General features: G+C 33.1%; 2 protein-coding genes across 2 annotated transcripts in view; one reads left to right on the top strand and one right to left on the bottom strand.

Annotated features, from left to right (window-relative positions):
• The window catches only part of LOC139527309 (repetitive organellar protein-like), a 63361-nt gene extending 40347 nt beyond the window's left edge, over positions 1-23014 (top strand). Inside the window, exon 2 of the mRNA XM_071322663.1 lies at positions 21229-23014. Coding sequence (XP_071178764.1) covers positions 21232-22896 — 1665 coding nt within the window. The 5' untranslated portion in view covers positions 21229-21231 and the 3' untranslated portion in view covers positions 22897-23014. The remainder of the gene's footprint in view (positions 1-21228) is intronic.
• Positions 6301-9039, bottom strand: LOC139526255 (uncharacterized). Its single transcript, XM_071321386.1, has one exon. It carries the CDS (start codon positions 9037-9039, stop codon positions 6301-6303), a length of 2739 nt encoding a protein of 912 aa, XP_071177487.1.
• Positions 23015-24191: the final 1177 nt, after the last annotated feature.

The raw sequence follows: 24191 nt of genomic DNA, 5'->3' as shown, positions 1-24191 counted from the left end.
TATGCCATCTCATAATTCATTTATGCGATGCCATAAATGTATTCATGCGATGTTCCAACCCCCGAAACACCCCTCTAAATACGCAACTGCTTGTTAGGGTAAACATATTCCACTAGTTTCACTACTAGTAATGACCTTAATACATTTTACATTGCATTTCCTGTTCTTACTCATTCGGTGGAAAAGGGCAAAGGCACAGTGGGGATGTTAAATTAGATGCCTAGTGTATAGAGAGTGTCACACTCTCTGCATTCCAACATCCCTTTGAGGGGGCGTCGGTGGCCTGTAAGACGACACAGTTTCTGTCCCTATCTAATATATTTTCAATGTCCAGTAGCAGTCAAAATATCCGTGACCCTTTTTTTTTTATTCCGGATGACACTATATTACAGGACCTACCTTTTGTAGTTATTGTTAAATTGTTCTTGTCCTGAACATGCATGTAATATTTGCCACTGGAGTTAAGCAAACACAAGATTTTTTTAATAATATCCATATAAAAGGGTATATTGTGTATATATCATTATAATATTGATAATTACTCTAAATATCAGCACAACAATGTTAAATATGCAAATTTGAGCATTCACATTATGTGTATTGTATCAAGAAAAATGTGATATTCAGACCGGTGTATTTTCCCACATGAAACCTTTTTGTTAGTTGTTAGCTAAAATATACTTTATTGTAGTGAGAAATGTTCACTAAATATTGTAAAGAGCAACAAAACTTCAATTCCAATCTTAATCAATGGAATTAGTAAAACTTGAAATAAATTTGATAAAAAAAAAACGCAAGGGGTTCTGCGGAACCAAGTGTCTCGCCTACTTTTACTGTTGTCGACGACGACGGAATGTGGGATCGTTATGTCTCGAATTTGAGACAAAAGTCACAGGCTCAACAACAATGGGGAAACAATTATTAAAACTTTTCCTCTCGATACTATCTTTTGCTTTATTGTAGTGAGAAATGTTCATTAAATATTGTAAAGAGCAACAAAACTTCAATTCCAATCTTAATCAATGGAATTAGTAAAACTTGAAATAAATTTGATAAAAAAACCGTAAGGGGTTCCGCGGAACCCAGTGTCTCGCCTTCTTTTACTGTTGTCGACGACGACAGAATGTGGGATCGTTATGTCTTGAATTTGAGACAAAAGTCACAGGCTCAACAAAAATGGGGAAACAATTATTAAAACTTTTCCTCTCGATACTATCTTTTGATTGTTAAGAAGCTTCTGTCTAAGTTTGGTAAAAATCCAGGATGGTTTATAAATCTAATAAATGTTTTAAAAACTTTAACTCATTATTACTGCAGACTGTATATAAATAACACATAGCTGAGTTTTTGTCTTTATGCAACAATGTATGTACTTAAATGAAGAGTGATATTTTTAAAATGCATTTCCTTTAACTCTTATAAGACATTGGGAAAATTGAAAACCAAATAGAACGTTGTAAATTTTGGCTGTTTTAAGTATACGAGTTCACAACAAAAAACGAGCTGGCAAATAGCAAAATTGAAAACAGGTATACATTCCTTTGTCAATGTGAGTTTTATTTTCATGTCGCTATTAGTTGTGTTTTTAAAGAGGCAACAAAGAACACTAAGGAAAATACTTGTATACAGAAACAAGAGACTCTCATGAAACATAATATAAAACATTCGGCAAATCCTTTGTCCACACTAGGAACAAATGATATGCAATTGCCTAAGGTTGACTGGACCCAAAGGCCCAGGTGGGTACAGATTTTTTTTTTATTGAGGTCCTAAGTTTGGATAGGGTGACCCTACAACCTCCCTTTTTCAATTCATAAAAAAATCCCTACGGCAAAGCTTTCGTCCACACGAGGAACAAATGATATATGCAATTGCCTTATGAAGTTATGTTGACTGTGCCCAAAGGCCCAGGTAGGTAAAATTACAGATTTTTTTTAAATTGAGGTCCAATGTTGGGGTATGGTGACCCTATAACCTCCCTTCTTTAATTATTAAAAAAATCCCTACGTCAAAGCTTTTGCCCATTCTAGGTACAAATGATAGGCAATTGCCAAAGGTTGCTTAGTCCCAAATGCCCAGGTGGTTAAGTTACAGAACTGCTTTAATCGAGGTCCAAAGTTGGGATGGGGTTACCCTACCAACTCTCTTCTTTAATTCATAAAAAAAATTGCTCTGGCAAAACTTTTGTCCACACCATGAACAAATAATATGCAATTTCCTAAGGTTGCCATGCCCCAAAGGCCAATGTGGGTAAAGTTACGGAACTTTTTGAATTGATGTCTAAAGTTGTGGTAGAGTGACTCTAACACCTCCCTACTCTAATTCATAAAAAAAAATCCCTACGGCAAAGCTTTGGTCCACACTATGTACAAATGATATGCAATTGCCTAAGGTTGCCTGGTCTCAAAGTTCCCTACGGCAAAAGAGTCAGGCGTAGAACTATCATGCTTTTCAAATTGTTTTATATCAGTTTTAGAGAGCCTCTCACTTTCGAAGTGTAACCAGTGTCTGTTCATGCAGTAAACAACTCTAGTTCTGTAACCAGGTTGTTTTGGTCGTATAATAAAATAAACACCTCAGGATCAATGGATTCGTTTTATTGTGTGATATATGAAATGACCCTGCAATACAAATACAAATAATCAGTACAAAGAAAGATAACTCTATTCATTCTAGGTGAAAATGCCTAAAATACAATACTCAAATATTTCATACTGGACAACAATGGTTTTCCATGTTATTTACATACAAATCTATTTACAAATCTATTTACATAGAATGTTAACCATGGGAAATATTGTACTCATCACAAATTACACATTTTAACCTTAAACATGTTGTATTCTACCAAATATTCTTCTGATAGTCATTTACTGATCATTCCATTCAAATTAATAACAACATTGAACTAGTACACATAAAGCAAAGCGTGAAGTAACATACACAATAAGCTTATTAAAACAAATATTATAGCCATGCTCAAGACAAATGTTAAGCAACAAAACACACATATAAACAGAATACAAAACCTACCATTTATGAGGTACATAGGTCCTGTATTTACAATATGGAATCTTCTATTTCTACATGACATACGAACAGTATGGTTCAAATATCTGTAATAAAAATACTATCATAACTACATTTGTATTTATAGTTTACGCATTAAATTATCCAATCATTTAATAGTTAAAAATAATCCAGTTTTTATAAGATATCTTATAAACTTTAGAAGATATCTTATATACTTTTTAAGATATCTTCTAAAGTATATAAGATATCTTATATAAAAACTATTTATAAGATATCTCCTAAAGTTTATAAGATATCTTATATAAATTATTGCATTGAAAATCAAAGTCTCCCTTTAAATCATAATTAAATGCAGTTCCTTTAACCAACATACGTAATAAATCTCAAGACTTTACACCGTTTTATTTAATTTCATTCATATGAAAGACAGCATAAACAAATTCGTCCTTTAATTGCAATCTTTACTTTAAAAAGTCTACTTACTATGAAAGAAATTTGACTTGTTTGTAGATCTTGTCTTGCTGTTCATTTATGTTTTAAAAGTTTCTAGTTATCGCTTATAAATATAAATTAACATAAAATATAAAACATTTCAAACTAACGGCCTTATTTATATAAAAAAAAAATGAACGAAAAAATGTGTTTGAGATACTTAGCGAAAATGCACAAATGTCAGTTGTTTTACTTTCACAAGGTATGAAGCTGGTATTGATGATTGTTAAAAAATTGGTGAATAATGACATGATTACCTCTAATTCATTAGACATTCTCCATATTTTTGATGTATTGAGTCCATATTCTATTTTTTTCTCTGCCATAGTTAAGGTCTTTCCATTTTGGATAGAACCACAGGAATCGGAAGTTCTATCAATAAAATTCTATAAATAATAAAGTCGACTATAAATAGAGCTTCGCGTTCAGAAGTCTACGAGAAGCTCTATTGGTAGTCGATTTTATTATTTACAGAATTTTATTGATAGAACTTCCGATTCCTGTGATAGAACCTGTAGTACATATTTAGTTGGTGTCTAAAGAATTCTTATTTGATAGAAATTAAAGTGAATTGTTCATTCAATGTTTTTGCTCTGTCATGGTCGTTTTATGCTAGTATACCAGCTATAGTCTTTAGTGGTGATATACTTTGAGAGTTCTTCTATATCTGACCTGGCCCTATTATTTGAGCATTTCTCGTCACTTGGCGTCCGTCGTCCGTTTTTGTCTTTGTTAACCTTTCCAAAAATCTTCTCTGTAACTACTGGGCCTAATGTTATCGAACACATGTCTTTTAGAAAGTCGTCTGACAGTTTTTGTTAAACTTGGCAACAATATATCAATGGTGTTTCTAGTTTAGCGAGTGTGTTTGATAACATGGCTTAAATTAAAGCATAGGGATAAAATGCAAGTTACTTCTTTTGCAAACCGCTATGAATAGCGAAAACATGATGTATAAAACATGTTTAGAATGTTCAGCTCTACCTAATTTCAATTTACGTCAAAACGGTCAAATGATTTCTTGTAGGAGTGTTCGCACTTATAAGAAGAATTTTACCATTTTCCATACTTGCCTATTATATTTAAATATATAATGAATTGATAGAAATTTTAAAAAGCAAAAATTACCAGAACGACAAGGTCAACATGTCCGGCGAAATCTTTAGTCGACTCGTTAGTGGAGTTTTCGCTCTTAATGATTTTACCAATTCTTGGTGTTTTTACCAATCCTTGGTGTTTTTACCAATCCTTGTCGTTTTTACCAATTATTTTGAAAACTATAAATTAATCAGGGGTTAAAAAATGCACTAGCCCGACGCCCGGGACTAGATCATTTACGCATCGGGCAATTAAAACGTGTAATCCGATATGCCCGACGGACTAGTAACAAAAAATTCTTGACGTTTCCAAAAAAGAAAGAGAAAAATCCCTTCATCACTATTTTATGTTAGCCAATTCGATTCAATTAAATCATCTGGGATTCCAAGAATTTGAACTGGTTTGTACAGGTCCTGTTGTACATATTTTAAAAATAGAACAAATAACTCTGGCATGTCTGGTGGCCTGGTATCATGTATTGATTGCAATTCTCATACTTTAAATATCGATTTTTCATACCATGGCTAGGGGTATTGTACATTGCTTATCGTGCCGAGATTTTCAATTAACGGTATTTGGGGTATGATGTATTGATTGGTATTGACCTGTCTTGTTGCACAGCTCTTGAGCACGAAACCATGCAACAAAATATGTTTAAATATTTTAGTACGGGAACCCCAGGAACTTCGTCAGTTTCAAAACGAAAAACGGTAGATGAAAGGAGTGTAACGTGTACACAGGGTAAGCGTGTCTATTTCTATTTAGAATGTGTTCGTTACCAGTTTGATACTGGATCCAAAATTGTTCTTTTACAAAATATACAACAAACAATCTGTATTTATAAATAAACGCCAATGAACCAAAATATGTACAACTGCTCTTTGCAATCTTTAATAAACTATCTATAAACTATTCTACTTAAAGTAACTATATACAACTGGTACAAATTTGTACTCTTACAAATTCGTCCTTGGGTCAGGAACAAACTTGTCCTCCTGGTACAATGATGTACCCTACAAGTTTACACACTTGTCTTTGTTCCTCTGGTACAATTATGTACTTTACAAGGTGGTCACACAGACTCACACTTGTCCTATACGGTACAATACGGTTCCGCTTGTAAATGTACAAGTCCGTATTTATAACAGGCACCGACCTGTTCTTAATTACACTTAGTAATATTATCTATAATACCTTATATATACGAGACAGCGATCTCGAATATCGACGTACCGTAGCTTGGTCTTATGTCTCCGAAGACTTATGACAATCGACCCTGAGCTAGGAATCTCTCCAGCTTATATACCCCAATGGTAGCCGTACCATTATTATAGGAGGGGTGTTCTTCCAAAGTGTCTCATTACTCGTATTGACAGTTTCCTTTGGAACACCCCTTCACGTTTGACCTGACCCAAAGTTTACCCGCGAAACATCTTACTCTTTTCTATGTTTTATTAAAGTATATACACAATGCATAAAATAAGGCTTTTACCGAACTGTAACCAATGTAAACAATCTAGCCTTAGATACCAAATCATCACATAACCCACGCCTCAAAAACACATGCGTCCCGCATGTCGAAAACTAACTTTTAAAACGGATAAAACATTGAAGTACTATATACACATATGAATTCAAATAAATGTACAAAATCTATTTAACAATGTAATCTGCCATCTAAGCTGGTTTTCGCCTTGTACGGCGCCCTTCATGATTACTTTCTTGCATATCTTCACTAGGCAAGGTTGACTCATGAACAGCAATGTCTTGTGAATAAGGGTCGTTTTCAGCTGTATCATTTTCAGTGTCTAATGGAACAAAAATGGTATTATCTGATTCTGTCCTTAATGTCTGTTTGTTCTTTTTCTTAAGTCTGTCGACATGTATGACTTGTGGTTTCCCTCTGTATCCACAGTCAACTTTATATGTAAGGTCACCATATTTGTCGAGAATTTTGAAAGGACCTTTCCAGAAACTAGTCAATTTTGAAGACATCCCAGGTTTCTTAACTGGGAAATAAACGTACACCTCGTCATCTTTTCTGAAATCTTGGTATGACAATTTGAGGTCGTGATAGTGTTTCTGTCTTCGCATTTGCCCTTTAATTTTACCTCTGACAAAACTGTGGGAGTGTTCTAACTTCTCTTTTTGCTCCCAAGCCCATTTATGTGCAAGTATATCTTTAATAATCTCTTTTTGTAACATTTTGTCAAGGTTGTCATTTACTACCTTGTTCAAATGATAAGGTGTACGACGAGGTGGTTCTTTAAATGGCCTTGCGTTTCCCGTATTGATTTCGTGTTTTACGAGATTGGTCCTTCCCAAGTCAACATCAGAAGAAGCAAACAAGTTCTGATTTTCTATCAACAAAGATTTTACTTTTTGTTTATCTTTCGAAGTCAATTCATCTGATGTCCTGTCTAACAGATCTTGTAAATCTGGTCTAAGTCCGTCATGTTTCTGTTCATTTGAACTAATATTACCATCTAGTACTTGATCAACACCAGACATTTGGGCTATAGTGGTACCGGGATAGATTGTCTTAGGATCTAGTTCTGTGTTCATTAATCTAACAGGGACTTTTTCGCCTGACCTTACCAACGTTCTAGCAGTCAAAATGTAGTCTTTCCCTGCATGCTCATTTGCTTCTAACAAAGCATTGTCAGCAGGTAATTTCTGACCTTCTGCTAAGCAAACCGTGCCATTAATAACAATTTCTGACCTTGGCGGTATAACAACCGCTTCTGAAGCAACCACTCGGTAACAGCCTATTGATCCCTGAAAACACAAATCTACCTTAAAATCCCCAATACAAAAGTGCCCATTCTTAACATCAATTAAACAATTATGTCGTTTCATGAAGTCTAAACCAAGTATACCGTCAACTTGCAGATCAGTCACAACAGCTTCAGTTTGCAACATATTTGGACCGAAATGCAGATTGAACCTGCCTTTTCCACGAAGCTCTAGCTTATTGACACACACTGACCTAACAGTTGTCTTAACTTCACTTAAATATGATTTATCTAATGGAGTCAACATATCGTATAACTTGGAAGATACCAATGTCAAAGTTGCTCCTGTATCAACCACAAACTTGGCTTCAGTGTCTCCTACATTTAGTTTGACATACATACCAGCATCTTCAGATGCTGTTGTAACCGCACCTTCCTTTGTCTTACGGTTATGTTGTTTCCTAGTTTTCATTAATGTTTTGACAGTCCCATCCCCCTTATTTCCATTATAATTGTTCTGATTTCTTCGGGGTAGGCGACAGTCCCTTGCTAAATGACCAAACTTGCCACAATTGTAGCAACCCTTATTTGTCCTCTTACTTTGGGTATATCTCGTTTTATTATAAGAAGACCCCTCATTTGTACCACTAGTTTTTAATTTTGCCATTTCAGTCGTAAGAGTACTTAGACTTTTCTCCATTGTTTGCATCCATGATGTAATGTCTTTCGTTGGCGAGTCACTTTTTGTAATCTTTTCTTCCCTACCTAACTCGTCATCGTTCATAGTTTGCCGTAAATAACCTCGTCCCTCTCTTACTTTATTTTCGGCTTTATTGTAAGCCTCTAGTTCAACGGCAAGTCTCACGGCATCATTTAAACCTTTCGGTCGCGATTGTTTTATTCTGAGTCGCATTTCCGAATCAACGAGCGCATCAATAAACTGCTCTTTCCCGAGAGTTTCACGTACGTCCAATGGGGCAGTAGGATATGCCAAGTTGGACAATCTCCGAATTGACTGACCCAATTCGGGAAGTGATTCGCTGGCTCTCTGACGTCTCTCTTTAAATTGAACTCTATATAACTCAGTTTGACTAGAAGGTGCGAATCGCTCTTCAAGTGCGCTTAATAAATCGGAAAAGTTTTGTCTTTTCTCACTTGGTAAATCTCCAAGTACAGCTTGTGCTTGTCCCATTAACGATACCGCCAAATATAACCCTTTTTGGTTTTCCGACCAATTATTTACAAGTGCACACATTTCAAAATGGGACAAATAGTCCATCCATGATGTGCTACCGTCATATTTACACGGTTTAACTTTTACACCAAAATTATCTGTGTGATCAGTATGTCGGTACTTTGATTTGTCAGTTTTGTCTATTTCCCTAATGTAACTATTATCTATGGGTAAAGGCAAAGTATCCCCTTCCTTTAAATCAATTTGGGAAAATTTAACAGTTTTGTGCGTATTCGGGTTGTTGAATGTTGGTGAATCAACTTTCACATGATCTCCCTTTCTTGACAATAAGGACCCTCTTGATTCCAGACCCGAATCATTTCTTTTTATAAAAGTATCTTTTGGACGAACACCCTGATCTTTAGGTGTAGACGAAACAAAACTGTTTCTGTACCTTGTTTCTTCCATACCTTCAATTTGTTTTGTCAATTCGTCATCAAAAGACATTTTTGTACTTTAATTTGCGATTTAACCATGCATACAATATAATAATGTCAACACAATGTCATAAATGTACAACGTAATAAATGTCAATCAAAATATTGCCTGTACCACTATCGATCGTTAATCCCTAATGTAAATAATAATCGTAATTTAACCGTGGGAAATTTAAAACGTTAACAGGACAATTTTGATCTGTGCAAAAGTGAACAGTAAATTATCACAAGACAGTTTGGATATAAGTTTATAAGATGATCAAATTTGGATATAATCTTTCACTATGGATTTAAAAATGAACAATTTGGATCCCAGCGCTAGCCACCAAATTATGTAACGTGTACACAGGGTAAGCGTGTCTATTTCTATTTAGAATGTGTTCGTTACCAGTTTGATACTGGATCCAAAATTGTTCTTTTACAAAATATACAACAAACAATCTGTATTTATAAATAAACGCCAATGAACCAAAATATGTACAACTGCTCTTTGCAATCTTTAATAAACTATCTATAAACTATTCTACTTAAAGTAACTATATACAACTGGTACAAATTTGTACTCTTACAAATTCGTCCTTGGGTCAGGAACAAACTTGTCCTCCTGGTACAATGATGTACCCTACAAGTTTACACACTTGTCTTTGTTCCTCTGGTACAATTATGTACTTTACAAGGTGGTCACACAGACTCACACTTGTCCTATACGGTACAATACGGTTCCGCTTGTAAATGTACAAGTCCGTATTTATAACAGGCACCGACCTGTTCTTAATTACACTTAGTAATATTATCTATAATACCTTATATATACGAGACAGCGATCTCGAATATCGACGTACCGTAGCTTGGTCTTATGTTTTTTTTTTTTTTTTTTTTTTTTTTTTTTCTTCCTAAATGAGCACTCAGACTGAAGGGTTTGGAAGACAATTTTAAAACGATAATCGCAATATGACTTAACTTTTTACTAATACAGTAATATGATTAGTATATAATATTAATAATTAATAGCTGTTAAAGAGTGATGAACATATATGCATAGAAAGAAGCTGGGTTTTGTGCTTTATTTATTAACGGATGTCTAGTGAGTTAAAAAGCTATATTTAACCAATAATTTAAAAACAATTTATTCATAATAAAAAATATTGGGATGCAGGCCTCAACCTTCATTCTCATGTTGGTGGAAGAGGTATATGTGGCCAAAATTTTGTCATCATTGTGCTCCGAACATTAAAGTATTTTATTGGAAAAAAAATATATAACATATACACACAAATTATAACAATAAGTAACATATTTTACTAAGTAATATTGTTTTTATCTAAATATATATCTCTATTTCTATGAAATGTGGTGTTAAGAGTATGTATTAAACCACCTGAATTGTTTACATAACTGATTTGATAAATTGAATAAACATATGCATACATAGATGGGAAAAGTTCCTGTGGTATGTTAAATAACAAACAGTGTAATTCATTTAAAACAAAAGTTTCATCATTTATTTCTATTCTAATGAAGTCATTTATATATTTTCGGAATAGTCTTAATTTTTTACAATGTAGCAGTAAATGATTTAGTGTTTCATTTTCCGAGTTACAGAAAAGGCATATCGGAAAAACGTTACTATAATTTCGTCTTTTTTGATTATCTTTAGTAGGAAGAGCATTATGCACAACTCTATAAATAAAATCTTGCTGGTAATTGCTTTTGATATTCCTAATATTACTCCATATATCTGTAAAATCGACATAGCTAAACTTTATTTCAATTTTATGTTTATGATTATCAATTTCGAGAATTTTCTTATAAATATTTTTGGGGTTTATACTTTGTAGATCAATTTTATTCTTATGATTTATTAAGAGAGCTTTTAATTTTGTATAAACTCTTGGTAAGATCATAGTATGTTGATATTTATTATTTCCTAATTCTGCATTAAACTCCCTTAATGTGTAACCTAAGTAATATATCATAAAACATGTCCAAACAGATGTATTTCCTTGTAAAAAACAAGTTGCTCTTTGGAGAAGCATGGCATCTATTTTCAGATTTATATACGGTATTTGTTGTCCACCTCTATCATACATTTGTGATAGAGACTTTCTATTTATATATTCCGAGTTACTCCTTCCCCAAAAGAAAGTGTAAATATATCTATTTATTTGTGTGATATATTCAGGTAAAGGGGACACAACTCTAGCAACAAATAAGATTTTACTTATGATATAGGTATTTATAACAATAAGTTTATGTTTAAAATTTAGCTTTCTATTTTCCCATTTTTTTACTGTATTTCCTATACTATGAATAATGGGTAGCCAACTTTGACTTTGACTCGACTTACCAAACCAAATGCCCAGTGTTTTTACGCTCTCCTTTGTTAAAAGTTTTAAACAAGCGTCTTCTTCTGGGGTATTACAAATATTTAATATTTCTGTTTTGTTTTTATTTATCTTTGCTCCTGATGCTTTACCAAATTTTTCAAATTTTGTCATAAATAAGTAATAATCTTTAATATCTGTTGTTATTGTTGTACAATCATCAGCATGTTGGAAAAGTTTTATTGGATCTTTTAAATTTGGAATGTTAATGCCTTTTATGTTTTTATTTCTTCTTATTGAGCTTGCCAGTGTTTCAATAGCTAAGGCATATAAATTCATAGAGAGTGGACAGCCTTGTCTAACTGATCTTGTAATTAAAATTTCTTCTGTTAACTGACCATTGACTTGTATTTTACTTTTTATATCTTTATATAGTATCTTAATCCATCTTACGAATTCTACTGGTAGGTTCATTTTCTTTAAAACTTTAATAAGAAATTCATGTTTAATCTTGTCAAATGCTTTTTCTTGGTCAAAATTTATTAAAAAACCTTTTATATCGTTCAAATTCATATGGTCGAAAATGTCTGAAATCGAGATAATATTATCAAAAATATTTTTTTCTTCGCCAGCTCCTGTTTGTTTTATATCAACTAGTTTATTTATTACTTTAGATAATCTTTTAGCTAAAGTTTTTGTGATTAATTTATAATCAAAGCATAATAAGCTTATAGGTCTCCATTGTTTTAGGTCTTTTTTATCCCCTTTATTTTTATAATTTAATGTGATTATACCCATTTTCATTGTTTCGGTTAATTCCCCTTTTAAGTATATATTATTTACAATTTCAACAACTTCATCCCCAATTACATTCCAAAATTTTAGGTAAAACTCTTTACCTAAGCCATCTATACCTGGGGATTTATTGTTTTCGAAATCTTTAATATTATTTAGACATTCTTCTTTGCTTATAAATTGGTTTAAAACTGACCAATCTTCTTCTTTTAATTCATTTAATTCTATTTTCCCTAGATATTCATCAACCTTTTGATCATTAAAGCCATCAGAAGTATATAGCTCAGAATAAAAATCTAGAATTATTTGTAATATTGAATTTTTATCGTCAGTAGCTTTATTGTTTTTATCAAGTAATGATTTTATTTCCTTCTTTGTGCCTCTTTTTTCTTCTGCTATTTTAAAGATTTCGATATTTTTGATATCTTCTTTATAAAAACACTCACGTGATCTGATTAATGTACCTATTTTCTCTTTTGTTTCAATTGCTATTATTTCGTCCTTAATTGTATTTATTATAGAGCAGTTTTGAGAGGGTTTTGCTTCTTCAGCTAAAAGTGAGTCATATAACTTATTCAACTTTGATTTACTAATTTTTGCTTGAACCCTTGAGAAATTTATTGTTGTTTCTTTTATTTGTTTTTTTAAGAGGTCCCAACCTTTTAGAGGGTCATATTTCAGTTTATCTTCTTTCCATTGTTTGATAATATTTGATATTAATACGGTATATTTTTCATTTTCAAGAAGACTATTATTCATTTTCCAAAACCCACGACCCCATTTTTGCCGTTTATATTGTATGTTAATTTGAACCATTTTATGATCTGACTTTTTATATGGAATATGTTTAATTTCACTTATTTTATTAATAAATTCATTATCTGCATAAAACCTGTCAATTCTAGTACGTGAACCAGAGATGTTGTAGCATGTAAAATTTGCCTTGTCTTTATGAATTTCTCTATAAACATCTTTAATTTTCAGAGTATCTTTGATACTTTTAAATTTATCAAGTATATATTTGTTAAGTCTACAATTCATGTTATTTGAATCTATTTTGTCTTCTATGAAATTAAAATCTCCAGTCAATATATATTTATTTTTTGAACTATATTGTTCTACATTTGAGACATAGTTTAGTAGAATGTCATAAAATAATCGTTGTTCCTCCCTCAAACCACATTGTGGTGCATAAAGGTTCAGAAGATTTATGACAGTATCATTATAGACGTAGCTATTGTGGATTAGTCTACCTTTTAGCGGTGTTGGAACCCTATGAGATTTAAAAAGTTTTAAATCTTTATTTACTATTGTTATGACACCTGTAGATCTACTTACACCATTTGAAAAGTCTACATTTTTATTAAATTTTTGTTTTATATCTTGTATAACATCTGGCGACATATAACCAGTTTCCTGTAAACAGATGATGTCTATATTTCTATTATCATCTAATATTTCATAAATTTTGTTTTCAAAACCATTTCTAATGTTCAATGTAAAAAGAAGCATATTAATGTAATTATATATGAAAAAATACAGTAAACATATTATCAAGCTTGGTCTTATGTCTCCGAAGACTTATGACAATCGACCCTGAGCTAGGAATCTCTCCTGCTTATATACCCCAATGGTAGCCGTACCATTATTATAGGAGGGGTGTTCTTCCAAAGTGTCTCATTACTCGTATTTACAGTTTCCTTTGGAACACCCCTTCACGTTTGACCTGACCCAAAGTTTACCCGCGAAACATCTTACTCTTTTCTATGTTTTATTAAAGTATATACACAATGCATAAAATAAGGCTTTTACCGAACTGTAACCAATGTAAACAATCTAGCCTTAGATACCAAATCATCACAGGAGTAACGAGGCTAAAAATTCATCCCCCATAAATGCTAAATACGACAGGAAAAAGCCGCGGAAAAAATTAATAGTGTCCAGGACAGAAGGGCTGCCAAGTCTTTAGCGCGAGACTCACACATGTTCATGCTTATTTGGCGTCATTTTCCTTTGATCTATTGTTTTTTCTCTTTGATCTTTACAATTTGCCCAAAAAATCACACATTCACTTCCTGAAAAGTTGGTAGAACTGGGACACAATGATTCCCCTCGCAAGGTTGGCTGTTGCTGATGAAAAAAACGAAAATGCTCTGTGAATATTGCCGTTAGTTGCCCCAAGCACGAAAAAAAAGTCTGCTTTGAATGTGGGAACAACTAAGTTAGGTTAAGCACCAAAAGAATAAATAACAGATCAACAAAAATTATTAAATACAGTGTATAATGTCTACAAAGGACACCCACTTTGTATTATGCAGCAAACTCTTGATTTTTAAGGCATACTAGGGCTAGCAGGTCAGTTTTGATGGACTAGCCGTTCTTCCAACAGGGCTAGTAAAATCCTGCTGCCAATAAGTCCTGGGCTAGTTAGCTGTAACCAAATTTTTTAACCCCTGATATTAATTAATATATTAATATGTTTTAAATTATCCCTCAATGAAAGAAAATGACCATTCCCCTAGATACACCGGCGTTAGATTGTAATAAGTTGTTCCGAAAATTTCACCCTGTATTCAGCATGTATTTAACAGGTCGAGAACTCTATAATAGATTTCTTTACGTCAGAATATATTTGCATAGTAATTTCCCAAACACAAGGCCAATACGGCCTTGAAAAACTGACCAATCGACTCAATGAGCTACAATGCATTGTGGGCTACTACGAGTTTACTACAACCGGAATACACGTGGAATTAGTGGAAGAACTGTCAACAAATATAGTGTCTGGGATTCTCAAAATATATAATTTTGTTCTGCGAATGTGATTTTTGTTAAATATATAACAAAATCTTCAATTTGCATGCTCAGATTAAACAAGTATTGTTTACGGGCTTCGCTATTTCTTTTTCTTTTTCGCCTTGTTAAAGTTGTTGAACAGGTTTTTTCTCCATTTGGTATGCATTGTACCTGTGCAATTATTTTACGACCTGAAACTTTCAGATGAAATGACCTGTATATATATTCTTTATTGCCTCCAGGAGGAGAGTGAAAATAATGAACATGATAAACACAATAATTAAACAATTGAACAAAATAAACAATTAAATTAAATCAGAAAATGTCATGATCAGTTGAAGTGAGTAAATTGTCAGTAGCGGATATTACAGTTATATTAATATTGTAGTAAAGTCCCAAATTTATGGATATATCGAACGCATATAGCTTGGAATGTCTCTAGTTGGTCGGTTTCTAGTAGAAAATTGTCCGAATTACAAGAAAGTAAATAATAAAATAGTTCTTCATCCGACATGTTTGATAGGAAGATACTAAAAGTAATTGGATCGATGTTTATAATTTCACACCAAAAGTTCTCACGTGTTTCGTCAAGATAGTCACACGAAGAAATAGTATGAACTATTGGATCTAAAAACATTTTACCACATCTGTCACATAGAATGTATTGCCTATTGTCATTGTCTTTTACTATACAGCAGACAGAAATCAAGAAGTGTGCTTGTTTTCTTAGGTTAGGACGCTTCAATGCTATAGTCCATGCAGGGTGAGGTGTATAATCTTTTTTGATCATTTTAAAAGCAACAAAATCATCATCAATGTTAATACGTCTTGTCCAATTAACAATTTCGAAAGCGGCCACTGCAGTTTTGACAATGCGCTTCCATATTAGAGGTGTTGGAAAAAGTCCGGTTTCACAGAAATCGTTAAAATATGATGATAACTCATACTTCCTCAAGATGTTAATTATATCAACAGTAAATCCCAAATTTGAATAGCGTCCACTATGAAATTTTTTGAGCTCTTTTAAACCTGTATAATGTCATTCCAAAATCATTTCTGCCTAGAAAAACACGAAAACTTTCATTGAAACATAATTGAAATAAGTGTTATGAAAGCGGAAGGGCGAATCCAGCCATTTCAAAAAGGAGGGTCCTAACCCAGGATAAAAGGGGGTGGGGGTTCCAACTACATGTCCCCATTCAAATGTATTGATCGTTCAGAAAAAAAAGGGGGGTCCAACACCCGGACCCCCCCCTTTTTAGCCGCCACTGAGCGGGTACGGTATATAGCTTAATACATTTTGTATAGCTTCATCCATCGATAAAGTCCGTTTGTTGCTAGTTTTATCACAAAATATACCTCAGAGGTTTTTTTATCGTTCGGCTGCTGTCATGTTGACGTATGTGAAATATCTCCAATATTTAAAGCTCCTGGTTCGCAGTGGGTGCCACATTACCTATTATTTTATTCTAAAACGTGCTTTGTATATAGAAATGAGAAGATGCGGTATGAGTGCCAAATGAGACATCTTTCCAAAAAAGACACAATCTAGTAAAGTAAGCAGTCATAGGTTCAGTGCCGAAAAGTACGCTATTAATAAACCAAAAAATTACTTGTGTAAAACAATCCAAAAAAAAAAATAACAACAAAAAAAACAACAACAAAAAACCAAAAACGGCCCAATATAATATATAAAAGGAGAAGAATTAAGTTCAAATATAAAACATACAGGTTAAACTATGCCTGTATATATTGTTTAAAGATGTCAATCTTATTTTCAAAGCTTGTATAAACAACTATGCAAACAAAGCAAGCAAGCCAACCAAAGTTTTACTTTGCAAGCATTAGCAAATCAGCTGTAATGATTTTATTCATTTTGGTAAATGTCCGAGCCCGTTTAAGGGACGACATTAAAAGTTCAATGAAGGATAAGAAACTTTTAAAATTCGCATAGTTTTTTCACTGACCCCCACACCCCCTCTCTAAACTTAATTTGGGAAAAATTGATTGACCAATATGTATTTATATATTTATATAAAATTGATTTTGGATCGATAAAACTTGCAGCACTTTCAACCCCCCCCCCCCCTCCCCCCAAAAAAAACCTATTTGATTTAAGTTTTTTTATCCTACATCGATCTTTTGATGTCGTCCTTTAAAAAACGAGAATGAAATGAAACTACAGTTGGTGACTTCACTACCTTCATGTCGTAACTTATAAATTTTGGTTGCAAGGGTGCGTAGACAATAAATGGGAGTGTTCGCCCCTCTTATATTTAGAATTATGTGGATCCTTGGTTTATGACCTTGAAATTGAGGTCAAGGTCATAGGTTAATTGGACGTTCTAGATTTTGACCTTTGCTTGAAATTCATATTTATACATCATTAAGCCATAGGAACTGACATTTTCAACTGAATTTTAATATTTTCATATCAAAATAGATTTTTATTAGTTGAAAGACCTTCAATTGTTCTTTGAACAATTGGTTTTTAATTATTTTTTTTTTTCTTCCGCCAAATTTTTTTCCTTCGCTGTTTTTTTGTTTTGCAAGATGTCGCTTAGATATTTGGAATATGATATCGAACAGTTTATGCGCTTTTGAACCTGACCCTGTGAAACCAAATACTTTCCTATATAAGAGTTATCTCCCCGTACACTGTTTTTCTTGTTATCGCTTAATCTTCGCAACGGTATAAGAAACCGACAAATTTATTTTACCAAATTGCTCGTTATATCCTCAGGATGATTTGATTAATTTTGACCGAAGCTATCCGGAGACTCCATATGAGAGTTATTTCCCCTTTTATATTTGATATAAGTGATATGCATTTTTAACTGGAATACCATAAGTGGTAGAGGCCTAGGGTCTTTTGATTTGAGGTCCTTGATCCTAAAAAATGAAAATGAGGTCAAGGTCAAAGATCAAGGTCATGATTAAAATTTTGATTTTGGCTTGTTATCTCTTATTTTCAGAAATCATATAAGATATCAACAAAATATTTTCACACAATTGTTAGTTACGACATGTCGTAACACATTAATTTTAGTCGAAAAGGGTACGAAGACATTTGACGCGAGTTTTCCCCCTTTTTATATCTAATATCATACGTAATATAACTCATTAACAATATACAGTAGAGGACTAGAGTCTTTTGATTTGGTTCACATCAAAATATGTTGTAAGTGGTGGAAAGACCATCAATGGTTCTCTGAACAATTGGTTTTTAATTTCACTTGTTTTCATGTTTTGACGGGGTTTTTTTTCGTTTTCTCGTGTTTGGTTCGACGTGCGTGCCTCGTGTTCTCCTTTATTTATTTTCTGTGTTTTGTATCGGTACTTTTAATTTCACGATCTTGTCCCGCATTTTGTAAAAAATATAACCCGGGACTGAATTCAAATTCAAAGTCAGTCCGGAGATTGTTTTAATAAAATTAACGGTACCAATTTTCTTGCACCAGATGCGCATTTCGATAATACATGATTCTTCAGTGATGCTCGTGGCCAAAATATTTGAAATCCAAAGCTTATATAACAGATGAAGAGCTATAATCCAAAAGGTCCAAAAAGTATAGCCAAATCCGTGAAAAGAATCAGAGTTTTGCATGAGGGAGATTTTTTAAATTATGTGTCTGCAGAATATTAAAATTGCTATCAAATGAATTATTATGAATAGAATGTTTCTTTCAAATAGGTTGCAATAAGTGGAAGCTTAAAGGTCAATGCATGGTCATCATGTCAATTATATAATGACTACATGATCTCCAAGAACGGCTGATTAATAACTTTTTTCACTTTCCCTTTTAATATTTATGATTTATTTCTCGTGCTTTGTTTTTTCCGAAATTTACATTTAGTACTTCACTATTGATTTTTGTAAGGCCCATTATGTTTTCTTGTATGTGCGCTGGTTCGTCTGTTCTTTCGTCCCTCAGTTCGTTCGTTTATCCGTGTACTAAGAATGCATTCTTGTTTTTTTTTTCATATGTATATATATAAAATTGAGAATGGAAATGGGGAATGTGCCAAAGAGACAAAAACCCGACCATAGAAAAAAAAACAACAGCAGAAGGTCACCAGCATGTCTTCAATGTAGCGAGAAATTCCCGCACCCGGAGGCGTCCTTCAACTGGCCCCTAAACAAATATATACTAGTTCAGTGAAAATGAACGCCATACTAATTTCCAAATTGTACACAAGAAACTAGAATTAAAATAATACAAGACTAACAAAGGCCAGAGGCTCCTGACTTGGGACAGGCGCAAAAATGTAGCGGGGTTAAACATGTTTGTGAGATCTCAACCCTCCCCCTATACATTAAAATTCAGTTCAAGAGAAGTCCGAGTCGGATGTCAGAAGATGTAACCAAAGAAAATAAACAAAATGACAATAGTACATAAATAACAACAGACTACTAGCAGTTAACTGACATGCCAGCTCCAGACTTCAATTAAACTGACTGAAAGATTATGATTTCATCATATGAACATCAGGCACAATCCTTCCCGTACTATATAATTCGTAGCTAATGCCCCTTTAAATCTAACTTTTTTACTTGATTATGATTTTTAGTGTAGTCGCGGACTTAACTATCTATTTCGGTAAACATTAAATTATTTTATTGTTTTGATAGACTTTGTGATGACAATCAAATGAGCAAGTGAATGCTTATATTGTACTTTATTTTCTTTCATTTTACGGCAGAAAAAGTCGAATAATTAAACTACTAGTACTTTGTATTTGAACAAGTGAAGCGTTATTTTTTATATTGATATACTAGTAAGACGAATGAAGTGTTGTGATAGCAAACTCATATAGATAGAAAATAAACTGACAAAGCCATGGCTTACAAAGAAAAAAAAACGAACAGACAAATAATAGAACACAAGACACATCATAGAAAACTAGTTAAAAACAAAGCAACACGAATTCTTCCCAAAACTTCTACAAAAACATGTATTGACACAAATTCAAGGAACGTACAAAATAATAAAGTGTCTCTCACAATTCAGTCATATAAAACCACTTATTAGTATATATACAAAAGCAAGGACCCAAAAATATTAAACTCTTGGAGAAATTTCGAATAATTTCGAACAAATATTCATTTATTGTATTATCCATTTTTGTTTAATTTTCCGTTCTGAATGTGTGTGTGTTTTTTTTTTTTTTTTTAATTTGTTCTGTTTATCATGACAGTTATCTTAATATCGACAAAGTAGTAAAAAATCCCACAGTCCAGGTCCGGCATCCAGTCCGGGTCCGGCGTCCAGTTGTGGTCCGGGTTTCAAACCAAAGTCCAGGTCCGGAGTCCGGTCCGGTCCGGGTTTCAGTGCGTACCCCCTTCTTTAACGTAAATTTCAAGTTAGGATTTATGAGCAATATCGCAATAAATTATAGCTAATACAGTGATTAGAAAGGAATTAAGCCATTTAGTTGAAAATTTACGTTCCTGCGATTCATTATGACGTCACAAGTTGTACTCAAATTGATTTTCCACGCCGAATAATCAATGAAAATAGGCAAATTTCTATAGATTATTGGACAGGAAACATAGAGCGCATACCTCGACAACAAAGATCTTTTAAAATAATGTGTGTAAAGACATTTGAAGTCTTATTTGAATATCAAGTTTGTCGACGCCCGATCTCTATGTTTCCTGGTCTTTAAATTGGTTGAAATCCAGCTGATTTTGTCAAATTTCCCCAAAATCTTTTATCTAAACCTTTAATGGATGTAAAAATCAACGTCTTAGAATAAAACTTTGACAAAAATAGTTCTATTTAACTTTCTCACATGTCTGAGTCTCCAAGTCGACTTAAAACATTGTTTGTCTTGTAACATTGAACTTTATAATCAGGGCCTAATATGGCCCTTACCGAACTAACTCCTTTATAATCAAAAATGTAATCCTTGAGATTGAGAATTATATGACAAATTATTTTTGTCGTATGTAATAAACAAGAAGCACAGCTTAAGTGATCAATACAACAGGGTAATGCATGATAATCAAACACAATAAGCAGCAACAAAAGACAATCATTGAAGAATCCAACACGTGCCAGTCCCAAGTCAGGAGCCTGTCATTCAGTGACTGTAGTTTGTTGTACATTATATTTGCTTTCATTCATTGTCTTGTTCAACACATGATAAATCAGGGTGTTAATTTTCTCCTTTGAATTTTGTACTTTTTTCATTTCGGACCAAGTATCACCATCCATTCACTATTAACTATTTGGACCTCGACAATAAAGCAATATAACTTTTATCTTGGATTTTTCTAGGTCATGGCATCCAGTAAACCTATTCCATGTGGACCTTGTATAGAAGGAAAAGTTAACACTAAAGCTGACATCTGGTGTTACAACTGTGATGAAGGATTGTGTTCAATATGTTCTGGTCATCACAAAAGATCTAAGTTGTCACGTGATCATAAGATTATTGATATCAAAAATTATAAACCATCTGTCCAAGCTGTTAGAACAGAATGTGACAAACATGATCAACAGCTTAACTTGTATTGTCCCAGTCATTTAATGCCTTGCTGTGATCAATGTATTTCCAAAAGTCATTCAAAGTGTACCGGAATAAAAAGTTTAGCTAGCGTTGTTGAGAAAACCAAGATTGAAAAATCTAAAGAATCTGTAGAGAAAGAAATTAACTCCATCTTACAACTCTTAGGTAAAATTGAAAATAACAAATCACAAAACATTAAAAGAGGAGAACAAGAATATGAAAGCATTAAAGAATTCATTGTGAAAATACGCAATGAAATAGATAAACATTTAACCCACCTAGAGAAGAAGATATTCAGTGAGGCAGATACCATCCTGAATGAAGAAAAATCAAAGGCAACAGATTTAATCACTGAAATTGAAGAAAAACAGAAAAACTTAAAGAAAATGCAAGACCAGTTACATTCAGTCATACCACATGCCTCAAAACTCCAATCATTTTTAGGTGTACATCAGATTGAACAAAAAGTACATCAATGTCAACGATACATAGATGATCTTGACAAAGACGACAGGGCAAAAGAATTTACCATCAAAATGAAGGAAAATAATGAAGTAAAAAAGATAATAAAAAAGTTAGGATCCTTAGGAGAATTAACTGTTGTTAAAACGGATATGGATTTGAAGAAAGAGACAAGTGTGAGAAGGGAAGCACAAGTAGAATCACAAGAACAATCAAACATAAACAACATGACCATCAACATTGAGGATAAGATAGAGATCAACATGTCTCTTGTTAGTGACATGATTTGTCTGATAGATGGAAGACTTATAATTGTAGAACTTTTTGACAACGTTAACCTTCTTACTCCTGATGGGAAACTACTAAAAAAGTTACCTATACCTGGTGATGCCTTCAGTGTTACACAGATCAATCAGGACACTATTGCCGTAACTTATCCCTGGGAGAATGCCATTAAGATCTTTAATATGGAGAAAGAAACAGTAACCAAAGTTATCACATTAGACAAACAATGCTGTGGATTATCATCATCAGATAATTCTCTTGTTGTAGGTTTGGATAAAGATGAAATGCGTATTATAGACTTAAAAGGAAATACACTGAAGTCAATACAAGTTAAGAGTGAATCAGACCTGCTTCACCTTGTTTACTGTAACGACAGAGTAATCTATAGTAACTATGGTGCTAAAGCAGTATACTGTGTTGATCAATCAGGTAAACAGATCTGGCAATATACACAGGATTTATCAGGACCACAGGGACTTTGTACAGATACTTATGGTAACATTTTTGTAGCAGACCAGGAGTCTCATAGAATAATAGTTATATCAAAAGATGAAAAGGAGAGTAAAGTACTACTTAGTGATGGACTGAAGAATCCTAGATGTATTTGTTTGAAACAAAATGAGTTTTCAGGTTTTATATGTGATAACTTTAGCAAAGACTTGGCAAAATTCAATTTATCTTCTGGATAAAATTTACACTAAGGAGTCAGATGATTTTACCCGACTTTGATACATGTACTACAACTAACAACTTGCTATGTCTATTTATTTACTATCATACAGAATCAGTAAACTTATTTGTTTTTTGTTCAATTTTTACATAAATTAGGCCCTAGTTTTCTCGTTTGAATTGTTTTAAATTGTCATTTCTGGGCCTTTTATAGCTGACTATGCGGTATGGGCTTTTCTCATTGTTGAAGGCCGTACGGTGACCTATTGTTGTTAATTTCTGTGTTATTTTGGTCTCTTGTGGAGAGTTGTCTCATTGGCAATCATCTCATTTTTTTTATATAAGTTGAGTCTGGTATCAATTATTTTGGAACATATCCTGTGTTAGATCACTCGATCATGTTCATAATTTTAAACATCTATACTTCTATAATATTGAGGTACAATTTGATAGCTAGTATGATGTTAAAACAGAGAATCAAAGGATTCAATGTTAAATTTGAATAATGTAGGACAATGGCGTTGATTAAAAATAACACCACTCCCGTCCTATTATTTTCCACATTTGACCCCTAGTTGGAAAATTGACCAGGTTCAAATTTTAGGGAGTTCAATTTTCTATATGTCACCAATAGTTTACATGGTATATGTCACATGAAGTTTTCAGTTGTAGTTAGAAAACCAGGATGGATTCAATATAAATAGTTTGAAAGCATAGAAAACTGTGCACTTAACAATTGCATTCATGACTGAATCAGATAATACGAATACATAAAAATCTAGGCTAAAACATCCTAGTACTTCTTGTCCTCAAGGTTTAAACACGTTTGCACACCCTGAAATGTCTAAAAATTAAGGAGATGTGGTATGATATAATGAGACAATTATCAATCAAAGTTGCCAGCTTTTTCTCAAAATCAAGTAATAATGAGGGGGTGAAGGTCAAGTGAACAGTGTCATACAGACATACCGTACAAACATTCCATGAAACTATGAACTATAAAAAAAGCATTGAGCATTGAAAATGAGGTCCAGGTCATAAGCACTCTGCCAGACAGACATGAAGATCTAATAATTCCATACACCAAATATAGTTGACCAATTGCTTAAACTACCTGATAAACTAAAAATAAGAAATGAAAAAAACTGAAAAAAAATAATGACAAACAAACCATGAAAACGAGATATTGTTTACCTACTGCTTATAGTATCTGATTAACTGACAAAATACCATGAAAATAAAGTCAAGGTCAGATGAACCCTGCCTGGCAGACAAGCAAAAATTTAAAAACAAATCGTACACCAAATAGATATGA

Source organism: Mytilus edulis, chromosome 6 (genome assembly GCF_963676685.1).
Source record: "Mytilus edulis chromosome 6, xbMytEdul2.2, whole genome shotgun sequence".
NCBI lineage: Eukaryota > Metazoa > Mollusca > Bivalvia > Mytilida > Mytilidae > Mytilus > Mytilus edulis.
The sequence above is the reverse complement of the archived record's forward strand: the minus strand, read 5'-3'. Positions and strand labels throughout refer to the sequence as shown.